The 13,986-nt window shown below is 45.3% G+C and overlaps 1 protein-coding gene across 5 annotated transcripts in view; it reads left to right on the top strand.

The window, feature by feature from the left end:
• Positions 1-13,986, top strand: part of BEND7 (BEN domain containing 7) — a 77,857-nt gene that overhangs the window by 50,347 nt on the left and 13,524 nt on the right. For all 5 annotated transcript variants that reach the window (XM_081226980.1, XM_081226981.1, XM_081226982.1 and 2 more), the window contains one exon: positions 13,286-13,405. In XM_081226980.1, the coding sequence (XP_081083106.1) occupies positions 13,286-13,405 (120 nt within the window). The remainder of the gene's footprint in view (positions 1-13,285; positions 13,406-13,986) is intronic.

Raw genomic sequence — 13,986 nt, forward strand, 5'->3', positions numbered from 1 at the left:
ATTGACATTTGCTTGGATCGCTGCCCTAGAGGGGTTTATGCAGCTGATCATGGAATAGTTGCTGTCACTGTAGTACTAGGGATTGATGGTGAGCCCACAAGAAAAACTAAGGATCTATGTCAGCTTCCATTAAGAAAATGCCTCAAAATCCATAGACCTTTATTTAAAATTGAACTGAAAGCTGTCATCTATTGTGGCTGCCTTGAAGACATCTTTGTATAAGAGCAAGCCTGGCTGTATCTGTCCGGTTAAAAGCATCCTTAGAAGAGAGAGACGCTGCCTCTTGGAATTAGTCGGGTTTTCTCACTGACTGCTCCTTGAGTCAAGTCTTCTGTTATGCTGACTGTGTTTCCAGGTTCTTCTTTCTGGTGCTTCTGGCTCTTGGTTAGATTTTGACACTTTTCCATCATCGGCTCCTGGGATTTCCCAGAACCGTGGTGCCCCTGCATCCACCCTGTCCCTTTGGTCACAGAGCACATCCAGTGTTGGTTATGTTATGTACATGTCTCCCCCAGCCTCTTCATCTCCCCCCGTGTGGAGGCAGCTTAGCCATCTACAACTAAGTGCGGGCAAATCCTAAGTAGAAATGTGGACAGAAGCCAGGAGCAAGGGAGACAGTTGACAGCAGGGACCGAGGCACGCAGGACATCCAGCCTAACCACCGGGCATGGGGGCCTGTCCTGGCCTCTTTCTAGAGTCAGGGGTGGTCCTTCTTACCCACACGTGCATCACCTGAAAGGTGGCCTGGGGCTTCTAACACTAACACCCCCAGCAGACACTTTTTTTTTTTTTTTTTTGCGGTACGCGGGCCTCTCACCGTTGTGGCCTCTCCCGTTGCGGAGCACAGGCTCTGGACGCGCAGGCTCAGTGGCCATGGCTCACGGGCCCAGCCGCTCCGCGGCATGTGGGATCTTCCCAGACCGGGGCACGAACCTGTGTCCCCTGCACCGGAAGGCAGACTCTCAACCACTGCACCACCAGGGAAGCCCGGACATACACATTTTTTTAAACAAGCTATTTATTCATTCATTCATTTATTTATTCATTAATTCCTTTACTGAGTGCCTCTGTTATATAGCAGGCTCTGGGTAGGATCCACTCCCTGTCCTCAGTGAGCTGAAAGTGTTAGTATGGGGAGTAACTGGTACGAGTAGAGAACAGAGGTCAGGGGAGATAGAAATGCAAATAGTTTATTGATGTAGCAGACACATTAATTTTCACAGAGGCATCAACATTCTCCTACTTTTCAAGTTTGAAAGTTCAGAATCACCATCAATGCTTTTTTTTTTTTTTTTCTTCTGCTACTAATCCCACTTCACGACCCGGTCCCGTCAGTTTTTTTTTTCCCTCCCCTCCCATTCACCGGTCTCTGGCTTCTCTGACACCATCCTAGTCCAGCTGTCCATCACCTTGTCCCTGAAGTTCGGCAGAAACACTCTTTAAATATCCTCCCTGCCCCTCATTTCTTCTTCTGTAAGACAAGAGTTCATGACGTTTTTCCTACCGCTTCTTTGCCCATGAAATCAAGTGCAAACCCTGGCCTTTCCCAGACTTCCCATAACTTGGTTTTCCTCTCCTCCCAACCACATTTCCCTGGGCTCCTACCCGGCGACCCAGCCCAGCACTGACACTGTTCCTCAAGCATCACAAACTCGTTTTGGACTTTGAGTTGTGCCGTGCTCCCCAGGGCTACAGTGCTCTTTCTCTCTTTGTAGACAAATCCAGCTCATTCTTCTTGGTCCGGCCCAAGTCTCATCATCTCTCCCATGAGACTTTCTCCTGATGCCCGAGCCTCCACTGGTTTCTCCTTTCTCTAAATTCCTATGGCACATGTTACCTTTAGACAGCTTAGCAATACATCCTGACCCTCAGCTTTGCTACTCATGGTTTATGTGAAGGATGGCTGTATCATTTACTGCCCAAACTGGGACTCTTTTGAGTGTGAAAATGGTGCTGTTAATCATTTCACCAGGAAAACAGACATTTTGAACTATCCTGGGCAAATCAGGATCTCTGGTCATCCTACTTGTGTTTAGACATCTTATCTTTCCAACAAGACTGTAAGTTCCTAGGGAGCCAATCTTACATGGGAAATATCTGCTCTGCATATTCTGTGGCATGTGAAACACAATTAACGATCAATAAATGCAGGAAGGAAAGAAAGAGGGATGGAGGGAATCAGGCAGTCAATTCATCCTCACTGACAAAGGTGGTTTCTTAAAAATCAAAACACAACTCCAGGACTTCCCTGGTGGTGCAGGGGTTAAGAATCCGCCTGCCAATGCAGGGGACAAGGGTTCGAGCCCTGGTCCGGGAAGATCCCACATGCCGCAGAGCAGCTAAGCCCGTGCGCCACCACTACTGAGCCTGCGCTCTAGAGCACGCGAGCCACAACTACTGAAGCCCGTGTGCCACAACTACTGAGCCCACGTGCCTAGAGCCCGTGCTCTGCAACAAGAGAAGCCACCGCAATGAGAAGCCCGCGCACCACAAGGAAGAGTAGCCCCTGCTTGCCGCAACTAGAGAAAGCCCGCGTGTAGCAACGAAGGCCCAATGCAGCCAAAAGAATAAATTACATAAATAAATAAATAAATAAATTTATTTTTAAAAAAACACACAACTCCACCCCATTGGATGTATACAAGGCATGAATAACAGGACAAGCACACAACCTCTCCATGACCAGCTGGAAGAGGGCAGCTGAAATTCGAGAAGGCAGAATGTAAGTTTGAAGATAGAAGAAAAACAGCAACAGACCAATCAAGTGGTGCAAGTACTCAAAAAGGGTATAAATCGTGTCAATCAAAACCATCAAGGCGATCCTGAATATAAAACCTTATTTGTATTCCATGGGGGCTCTGAAAGCGTGGATTACTGTTAAATGTCAAGGAGCAGTCTCCACAACGCGCAACACAGGAACTGTAGTTTCTCTCACTTTCATCCATGCCAGAGAGTAATCATCTCCAAAAGGTAAAGTAAAATAAGTTTCTTGTGGGATTTGGATTTTAAATAAATCCCAAATGGAATCCCTAAGCAGGCTAAATGTGCCATTTTCTGTCTTTACCATCTCAAGCCTTCTTGATATATCTGTATACTTATCCACCCCTGTGTTTCTTTAGCCATCCATCCTGATGGCACCTTGGTGCCTCAGAGAGAGTATCAAGGAAAAGTTTGAGAACTTTTTTATTGTCCGCCTCAACATAAGCCCCCAATTTCCTCCAAGCTGATCTCAATTAGAAGGGAGTTGTCACCATTAAAAAAGAACAGGAAACAAAATCTGAGGCATCAGCCCTGACCTAGTGCCCAGCATCTTCACCCCAATGTTCACTCTGCGACATCGGCCACAGGTAGATGCAGGCAGGGACGGGGCAAGCGTGTTGCTCTGATGACCTGATCCCCGTGGGCAAGGCCCGCATCACCCCCACTGCTCTCCCAGCTCATCATTCTTATTCTTCCCACCTTGGCCATCTCTGAATTTAGGTGGTTGTGAGGGATAGGATGGTCCTTGAACTTCCCAAAGGTGTCATAACTCATTCTGGTCCTGTGGCTGTTACTGGCTAGTGGGCGAACTCAGGACCTCATGGAATGACTTCGAAAGTTCACGTGCCAAGAAACCCTAGCTTTAAGAACTCAGAGAAAAACTCAGCACTTTCTCCTCATTCATTTCTGTAAAGAACAGATAAACATAGAAGCATTCTATGAAGCAGTGCTTGGGCACTTGGCGGACACGTGCTTTTGTGCCACTGACCAACTGTTTGAACTGATGATTCTCGACCTCTTAAATTTTGTTTCACTTGAGGCTCTCAGTTCCAGATCTATGAAATAAATGAGTTATACTACTTCCAAGATGCCTTCCAAGTAGAATTTCTATAAATCTATGATCTTGAAATATTTCTCTTTGCCAAAAAAAGGGGTAAAGAGTAAAACACCATTTTATCAAAGTTTGTTATTAACCAGATCTTAATATTTAGCAGATATAATACATCCCCTTAAAATACACCAAGCACGTGAAACAAACGTGTTACAGCACTGCAAGCCGAAGGAAAGTGTTGTACTGCCCACTAGTTGTGTTGCAGATTAGGTCTGCTGAGGGCTTTGTTAAATAAAAATAAATTAAAATTAACTTTGTTTAATGTAAGACACCATTAAAGGCACTTCCTCTTAGACAGAGACCCCATTGTAGCAAAAACTAAATAAAGGGAGACAGAGGATACTGTTCTCTTCCTCCAGACTACTCTGGCCTCAAATCTTTGAGAATCACTGCGATTCCACAAGATTGTTCAAACCTCCAAGTCCCAGCAAGTTTGGGGACAGTGAAAGGAGCATCGTGGGATGTAGGTTTACTCCCAACTCTGTCACGTAAGGTCTTGAAACATTACCTTCTCTTGAAAAAAAAGAGTGAGGCTTGGCTGAATTTTCAAGTCTCTTCCAGTTCAGAAATACTATGGGTCAGTGAATTTTGTCCAAATTCTCATAATTAAATACGACTGGGAATCAGTTTTATGGATAACTAGATTGCTTTTCATTACAACAACCAACTGGAAGTTACAGCCCTGTGCAAGGATCAGCGTTAAGGGCCGAAGTATTCGGTGGCTGTTACTGGTAGCTATCACCCTGCTGGACCAGCTGATTCCCCTGCAGTCTCCTGCATACGCAATTCAGTAGGATATTCTGATCTCATCAGTCAACACATTATTGTTTGCATGACTGTATTTCCTTATCTTTACTTCTAATCTGGAGACTTCATATTTAGGTGCATTCGTTGACAAACCACTATAAGTCTTATTGTTAAACCTGAAATGAACTCCAGGACTCTGTGTATTTCAAGGCCAATAGCTATTTACTGAAGAAACTCTTCCTTCAGTTCTTTCAAGTTAAGTCAAAGATCAGAGAAAAAGAGTTTCTCAGATTTATTCTTCCACAAACCATACACTTATGCTGCCTGTTATGTGCCAGCCATGAACGAGAGAGCTGTGATCTCTGCCCTTGTTGGGTTTATAGTCTAGGCGATCACTAGATGGTATTATTTAAAAATCACTGGTCAACGAACTCAGGGAGACCTTGCCTGAGAAGGTCGCATTTCAGCTGAGACCTGCAGGGTGATGGATTCCTGCCTTCACCTGTTCCTCCCAGCAGGCCGATCACCCAGTCTTCTGGTTCTCTTTTAAGGAAAGCTTTTGGTGCTCATCCTGAGAGAGTGTGTGTAAGGAGTGTGCTTGAGACTAGTCAGCACTGGCATTTCCATGGCCTCATCCTAGGAGACAGTGTCTGATTTCTTCATAGACTGATTGAAGAACAACATTTGTCCCCATTAGCAGTAAGTAGTCTTGAGGTCAGAAGTGGGAATAATGGTATTCCTCTTCATCTTGAATGTGTTGAAGACATTTTCCACGATTCCTTTTCTCTCCGTCTTACCACTGAGATTGAAAACAGATGTTAGGTTTACTTCATACCCTCCCCCCACCCCACCCCTTTAGTTTTTTTAAGAATCAAAATGTTCCTCACCAGACTCTTTCTCCTCCCTGCTCCAGAGTAATGTGAAGTTGCTGTGAATCTTCCCTGTTCATGCTGTTTTTATTTTACTGCTTAAGTGTGTATCCATACCTCACATTTACTACTGTTTTGCAAATTTGTGAGTCTACATATTATACACGGCCTCATGCTGTACTTTTGCAAGTTTGTGTCTTTTTTTCTCAAGTTTATTCATATCAGTACACTTACAAAACGAGTGTATTCATTTTAACTGCTCACCACTGTATAAATAAAGCACTTTCTTTCCCCAGCCTTCTGTTAAGAGACAGTTAAGTTAGTTGGTTCTCCTTGCTCACGATTTTCCATGGCAGGCGACGTGCAGTGGGCAGTGGGATTGAGTCTCGGGGTAGAAGCATCGTCAGCACCGCTAAGTGTTGCCAAATGGCCTTCTAAAGCCAACAGTATCACTTAGACGTCCACCAGCAGTGGATACAAAATCCCATTTTTCCTCATTCTTGCCAACATCTGGTGTTAACAAATTTTACTCTTTGCCAGTCTGATTGGTCTCAAATGACACCTCAGTGGTGGGTTCCCTGGTAATTAACGAGGTTGAGCGTCCTTTCATATTTATTATTATTTGGTTATTTTGCTCCGTGAATTTCCATCATTTTCCTATTTTCCCATTAGGTTTTTGTTTCCTTATTGACTTACATGAATTCTTTCCTCTGTTACAGGTATTAAAAATATTTTTTCTCACTTTCCGACTTGTAGAAACTTTCCGGCAAAGTCCTTTATCATACCAAAGTTTAGATTTAACAGTCAGATAGATTACTTTATGCTTTGTGCATTTCTTGTGCCTTTTAAAAAATTTTTATTTATTTATTTATTTATTTATTTATGGCTGTGTTGGGTCTTCGTTTCTGTGCGAGAGCTTTCTCTAGTTGTGGCAAGTGGGGGCCACTCTTCATCGCGGCGCGCGGGCCTCTCACTATCGCGGCCTCTCTTGTTGCGGAGCACAGGCTCCAGACGCGCAGGGTCAGTAATTGTGGCTCACGGGCCCAGTTGCTCTGCGGCATGTGGGATCCTCCCAGAGCAGGGCTCGAACCCGTGTCCCCCGCATTGGCAGGCAGATTCTCAACCACAGCGCCACCAGGGAAGCCCTCTTGTGCCCTTTGTAAGAAATTCTCCCTGCCCTGATTATGTAATGACATTCTCTTTTTTTTTTTCCAACAAAGTTTTAACGTTTTCTCTTTCGTATTCAGGTCTTTTATCCACCTGGGATTTACTTTTGCCTAAAATGTGAGGGAGGGATTGAATGTGTTTTTCTCTATGGGTCGTCAGTCATTTTAACACCATACTTCTTTTTTTTTAACGTGAATTGTAATTCCACCTCTTTCATAGACTAAGCTCCCCTTTTCCATGTTTACACTTGGTCTTTTATCTGCCTCTGAGCCAGTACTACACAGTTTTCATTAGTTTGGCATCGCAGTAATTCTTAATATCCTACAGGTCATGCCCTCCCTTTCTTCCCCTCCACCCCCATCTTTCCCTCCACATTTGGTTTCTTTTTCCTCAGGTACATACAGCCTTTAGTAATTCTTTGAATGCCGGTCTGTGTGACATAGTCTTTCAATCTTTGTTCTGCAGATGTCCTTATTTCACCCTCACTATACACCCAAGCTACCGGAGTCCGTGTCCCTCTCCCTTCCATACCAAGGCCACCTGGGCCCCTTAATATGGGGGGACCATGATCTCACAGACCTGCCTGGGTCTCCCTCCCCCCGTTGGCTGCCACGCTTCTGCTTTGTGTGGTTGAAAGTAGAGCAGCATTCACAGCTCTCACATGGAAGCATTACCTTAGCTGTCAATTTGCCTCTACTGGAGAATTCGATCATTATTCTTTTACAGAATCTGTGTGCTCCTATACAACACTAAATTAAAAATTAATTAATTCATGTGGAAAATAATCCCTATTAGCTGTGCCATCTTGGGCCGGTTATTTAACCTGCCCGAACTTTGAGCTTGTCATCTGTCAAATAGGATCACAATACCTGTGCCACCAGGTTCTTGCCAAGATTAAATGAGATAGATAGATGGTACTTAGCACATGGGAGGTTTCAAATCATAGCTTGGAAAGAGTTGAAGGGAAGAGGGAAATGTGGGAGGGGCACTGGCTTTCATCCTCACTTGATGGGAGGAGGTGGGTACAGCCGGAAGGGAAACCTTGTCCGCTCGCGTTCTCTTTCTCACCCTTGACCCGGGCCCGCACAGCCTCAGGCAGTTTGGCAGATCTAACGAGGACCCCACTTTCCCTTCTGCTTGATGTTAAGTCTTGATTTCCGCTTGTCTGTCTGACCAGAAGTTATCACTGAGTCAACAAATCAGAAGCTGGCCTCTCACAGCTGGCCGGAGTTGTAACCCAGTTAGAGGATTTCACAGTGAAATTAAAGCTCTCTAAGTCTTCTCCTGCTTCTTAAATTGTCTGTGTGATCCAGTGGCTTTCTTTAAACATCCGTACCGTATCCTGCTTTTCTCAGTGCAGAGAGCCAGAAAAACCCTCATGACGGGTCCTCTAGGAACTATCGTGTGAACAGACAGCTGTTTGGGGAACGCAGCCGATCCGCTCTGTTCCCAGCTCATCACGTGCAGACACGCTACACACCGACGTGTTCATTGATGATTATATTAGATGCCACGTTCCCAGGGAAGGATCCACTCAGCCACCACTAGCTTATTCATTACTGATACACAGTTAAAGGGCATGGCTCGAATGAATGCAAGCATCTGAGAAAAGTCCTTATTCACGTACAGATCAAATTGAACAGTTGTCATTTCCCTGGTGACTTTACATACGCTTTGTGCCTTGGGACCTCAAAGTATGTTAAGCAGAGTAGATGCTTCCACTCTTTTATTTAGTTTAATTGTTGGGCTTAATCCACTTGTTCAGATTATTTGGATTGTTTAAAATTATCCCTTGCTTCCCCTTAATATATTAAAACAGGAGAAGAGGGAAATTTCTTTTTAGGACCTATTGCATTCTAAGGATAAAAGCAAATTGTCCTACTCTGGTTCTTAATGACCCACTATTAACATAGTAGGAAACCCAGCTCATAAATGCAGTACCTCTTTTCACATCATTACTCCTAATGGAACTACTACCAGGATAATAGCTTGACCTTTAGCTATAGATTCACATAGCAAAAAATATGTTCTGCTTACCCGATACCTCTATCCACATAGCATATGGGGTGTTTTCAGGTCAACACAATGACTGTCCTTTGGCCCTGTTCTCAGGACTCATCTGCGCATGTAACAGAAAGAATAGGATTTCGTCCTCTGTAGGTAGATTCTAGTTAAAAGTTTCTTCTAAGTTTGAGTGTAAGCCATGAACTAGAATGTCACTAATATGCCCGATGGAAATATTTGTTTGTAGAGGTATTTTTCGGAAAGCCCAATGCTTTGCAAGCAAAGGGAGACCCAGGAGGCAGAGATTTCCCTGGCTTCTTATGATTGAAACCAGATAACTTTTCACTGAAAGGAGAAAACAATAACCAGAAATTGTCACCTTTTGAACGATCAGCAGAATACTTGAGCTTAAAATGGTGAGAAAGATCCATTTGGAAGCCACCTACCCAGTGGTAGACCTTCCCTCTCTTTCTCCTGAACTAAGTCGTTGACACATGTGGTTGCCGGGAATCACTTCGATGTTGGCATAATCCAAATCTGTTTTGTTAATTTCGAATCTCTGCTTCCTAATGTGGGCTAATTTGGATGCATGCATTTCCCAATCTAAGAAGAGAGGGGTTGCTGTGGAAATTAATTACATAAATAACATTACAAGGAAGGAGGGAGATGTTTACCTGCTAAGACGGTGTATTCAATCATTTCTGTGGTATACATTTTCCTATAATCGAATAGGGTGCCAAATACAAATATTTTCTTTTGTTCGTTAAAACACGATTTCAAGAACTTTTCGGCAGCCCTCTGATTAAGAAGTGTCATTGTGGGCATTTGAATGTAATAAAACCTTGTTTCTTTAAATATATGCTAGCAAGACTTCCTACTAATTCAGATAGGCCTTTCTCCCCCAGTTAGCCTAAATATCTGAGCTACTGTATTTACTTCCATTAGAAACAAAAGTAGAAAATATGTTCGTGGATTCTTCAAATGCTTATGGAGTTCTTAGTCCAGGGCACTGCAGTTGGTGCTTTTAGGGAGAGAAAATAAACAAAGACCCCCGAAGACCCCTGTCTATCATCTGGTACAGGAGACAGAAGCACCCCTACCCCAGGGATGCTGTCTGCTCTGCACCTCTCCCAGGTGGAGGCGGCTCGCTCGCGTGCCCCATGGATCACAGATTGGGCAGCCTGGGTGCTATTCTCCCTGGACCTTCACCCTCCCTCCTCCTCCTCTCTCCTCCTCTTCTCGGCTGGGGCTGGGATGGAGCCCTCCCGTCAGCACACCTCTGCATCTTCCGTCCTCTCGCTCCCAGGTCCTGCTGCCGTCTTGGATAACTTCAGCATCCACATGAGAGATCCCGTGACCCCCTGGCTAGAGTGTCCAGACCTCGTCCTCACTGGCTTTCATCTCCACTACACTTCAACCCCACACCGTTGACCCCACGTCCCGCTCGCTGCCAACATTGGACGCTCCACCCTTATACTCCCAGTTGCCCCTTTTCCCCGGCATCTCCTTGCCAGCCCCACTGATCTATCCATTCCCTGGTCTCCACAGGTTTGCCCAAGTCTAAGCCATTTTCTGGCTTCACGCGCTTCCCAAGGAAGGGTGGGGTGAAGAAAGCTGTCATTTCATCCCAGGGGGCATCGTCACCACCACCTTCAATGCTTTATATCCTGTCCTTCTGCCAAACCTGTCCGGCGAACTCCTAACCCTACACCAGCCCTCCCATCGGGGGTCTCCACCCCAGACGAGGAGCTGCCAGGTGCCCTGGAGAAAACACCCGCCCTATGGCGGCTGCCGCCACAAGCACGCGGCCCCGCTCCTACTCGGCATCCTGCGCCGTCGTCTGCTGCCTTCCTGTTCCTGTTCTCCTCTGGGCACTTCCAGACATGCCTGCACTCTCCACGCCCTTCACCATTGAGTTCATTGAGGCGTCAGGAGCGATGAGGACCCACCTTGACCCCTTCTAAGTCCACCCCTGTCTTCCCCTCCTCTGGGTTCAGAGGAGGAAGCTTTCCTCCTGGCCCCGGTCGAGGGTAACCCCCCATCCCTCTCCCGAATCCCGACCCCCCCCCCAGTTTCTCCGGTACATGGTCCCTTAGACTGTCCCCTCCTCCTCCCTGGATCCCCACTGGCCGCCTCCCCCATCCCCAGCCTTCCTCCCACCAAGCCCACCGCCAGGCCTGGCGTCTGGAGGTTGTCATCTGTGGCCACCCTCCCCACGCCCTTGATGACAGCCTCCAGGGACCCTTTCCTCCCCTCTTTCCTGGCCCTTCGTCTGCACTCGGGACTTCCGCCTGCACAAGACCACGCTTCTGGCTCCTTCCTGGACTCCCGTGCCTCAACCTCCTTTCACACCCGGGGGTCCTCTCTGCTCTGTGCTTGGCCAGTGCTGTTCGCTCGAAAACTTCTCCCTGGTCACTGTTTTCTCTCTTGTCGTTTTAACGACCACATATATGTTTGTGCCCCTCGAACCTGCATCTTCCTCCAGGACCCCTTCCCTGAACCAAGGGCTTCTGTATTGAAATACCCGCCAGCTGTCCCCACGTGAGGACTCCGCAAACACCCCGAACTCAGCGTGTTCCAAACCACACCTGATGCATCTCGCAGCTCCCCTCACACACCTTCCTCCTGTATTCACCGGGCCATGGGATCCTCCAGAACTGCCAGTTCCTGATCTGTTCCCGTCACCCCTTCGTCTTCGCTAGCGCTGGCCCCGATTCCCGTGATCGCGTCGACTCCTGAAAGGCATCCCGTGCTCCCACCCCCTCCCATCCACCCGCCCCTCGCTAACCTGCATCTCCTCCTGCACAACTGGATTGTTGATGTTTGTACACTCGGCCCCTCGGATCCACAGGCTCTGCACCTGTAGGTTCAACCAGCTGCCAATCTAAAGTATTTGAAAAAGAATTCCAGGAAGTTCCCAAAAGCGACACTTAAATTTGCCAAGGGAAGGCACCTATTGACATAGCATTTACATGGTATTAGGTATAATACGTCATCCAGAAATGATTCAAAGTACACAGGAGGATGTGCATAGGTTGTGTGCATATAATACACATTGTATATACGGAACTTGAGCATCCGCGGATTTTGGTACCGGGGGTCCTGGAACCCATGCCCCACGGAGTCCAGGGGACGACTGTTTATGACTTTTTCCCCTTCTTTCGTATTACTATTTCCTTAGGATAAATTTCTAGGAATAAGATTACCAGTCCCAAGGAACAACAGTTTTATGTCTCGTTATATAGAACCATCTTATTTCCCAAAAGGGTTTTGCCAATTTACGCCAACAGTCATGTTTGAATGTGCCAGATCCACAGAATTTTATCAATATTAAGTATTAGCTTAATTGTTTTTCTAATTTAGTAGGTATAAAGTGTTTTGCAACTTGGGGGCTTACATATTATTTGAACATTTTTTGCTAAGTGTACTTTTTCCAGTTATCAGTGGAGGCTTGAAGCTGCTCTTTCACTTGGGATGAGCTCGTCCTATCATGGTAGGTTTAGTGGAACTAGCTCTGCTCATTCAAATGAAATGTTTATTTATTATTTTTATTTTTATTTTTTTTTGCGGTACACGGGCCTCTCACTGCTGTGGCCTCTCCCATTGCGGAGCACAGGCTCCGGACGCGCAGGCTCAGCGGCCATGGCTCACGGGCCCAGCCGCTCCGTGGCATGCGGGATCTTCCCGGACCGGGGCACGAACCCGTGTCCCCTGCATCGTTAGGCGGACTCTCAACCACTGCGCCACCAGGGAAGCCCAAAATGTTTATTTTTTATTCAACAGAAATTTTACAGTTTTAGGTAGTTGAATCTGTCAACATTTTCCTCTGTCCTTTCTTTTCAAAAGAAACCTTTAACATGTTAAAATTATCAATGTTTTAAATACCAAGGAGGCAGTGTGACGTGACCTCATAGCAGGCCTTGACCTTGAGGGGAGCAGGTGGAAAAGTGCTCAGGAATGATGTGTGAAGCAGAAATGCCAACCCCAGCACTGCGTGCACCGTCACACGCTGTGTGGCTTTACTAAGATAACTGTCATGGCACGTGACGCCAGAGTTTCCTTTGTGTTTATGAGGGAGCTCTTTCCTGGGAGCTGCTAATACAAGATGCAAGAGGTTGACTCCAAGTAGGACTGGAACTTTCACTAACACCCAACTGCACGGCCTCTATCGTGAGCGCCGATCGACTTAGCAGGAATCACCACGAGAACATCATCTTTTTGCGTAATTTTCCATTTGATTTTGAGTTAGCCGAAAAGTGAAATATGTTGATACACTTGCAGAATTCTGTCACGGGGCCAATGGACCCCTAGGAAGCATTTTCTCCTCTGCCCTTAAGACACATACACATGGACATGGAGCAATTAGAAAGAGTAGTTTCCGTAGAACTACTTAATATCTGTAACCGGTTTCACTTGGAAGCACAGGACGTGGTGTGTAGGATGGGCCCTGCCAAGCTCCATCTTCACCAAAGGAATGCCATATGGATTTTGAGAATATCCACTGCAGAACTGACATCTTTTAGAAGTACACTCTTTTGTTTTTTTCCTTCTTGGGGTTATGTTCCTTTTTCAGATCTGCATATTTTCTTTGTTAAAATATTTAACAATATTTCACATTTTCTTTCAGTCTTCACAGAAAAATACTGCACTGCTAATCACGTGGATAAACTTCCTGGCCCAAGAGACTGGGTTCAGATTCTACAGGATCAAATCAAACTGGCCAGAAGAAGGTTAAAAAGAGGCTCAGGTATGAATAAGCTGCAAGAAAATAATGGCAGAAGTGCTTTATCGAATTTTTAGATGATACAAAGTACAATTCTTTCCTCTCGGATACTTCATTGTCTTTTGTCTTTTAAAGGAGAAGCTTTATATAATGTGCTTTGGTTTCGTATCTTAAAATCTTAGTCAAATGATTTTGAAATTCACCTTAAGATTAAACAGTGAAAATTATGTCAGGCCATTTACTCTAAATAGTACAAATGAAAAAGATTGCTAATCTCACTGGTGGTCTTATGTATGAAATGAGGTCTCTCTTTTGTGATTTGTTTCTATTGCCTATTGATTTTTATTTGTTTGGATCTCCATGACTTCATAAAAAGTACTAGTTGCTTAAGGTAAAAAAAAAGAAGATTCTGTGGAAATATATTTAATTGCATGGAAAGGTGTTCTTACTGTACTAAGTGAATAAAATAAATTAAAACACACACACACACACACACACACACAATAATCATCTTACCAGAAACACCATGTAAAATAGAAAGGGATTTTTAAGTCAGATATTTACTTTTTTCCTTTTTTTCTTTCAATCTGGGCTTGGTGGTTCTG

The sequence above is a fragment of the Mesoplodon bidens genome, assembly GCF_964165515.1.
Source record: "Mesoplodon bidens genome assembly, chromosome: 3".
NCBI lineage: Eukaryota > Metazoa > Chordata > Mammalia > Artiodactyla > Ziphiidae > Mesoplodon > Mesoplodon bidens.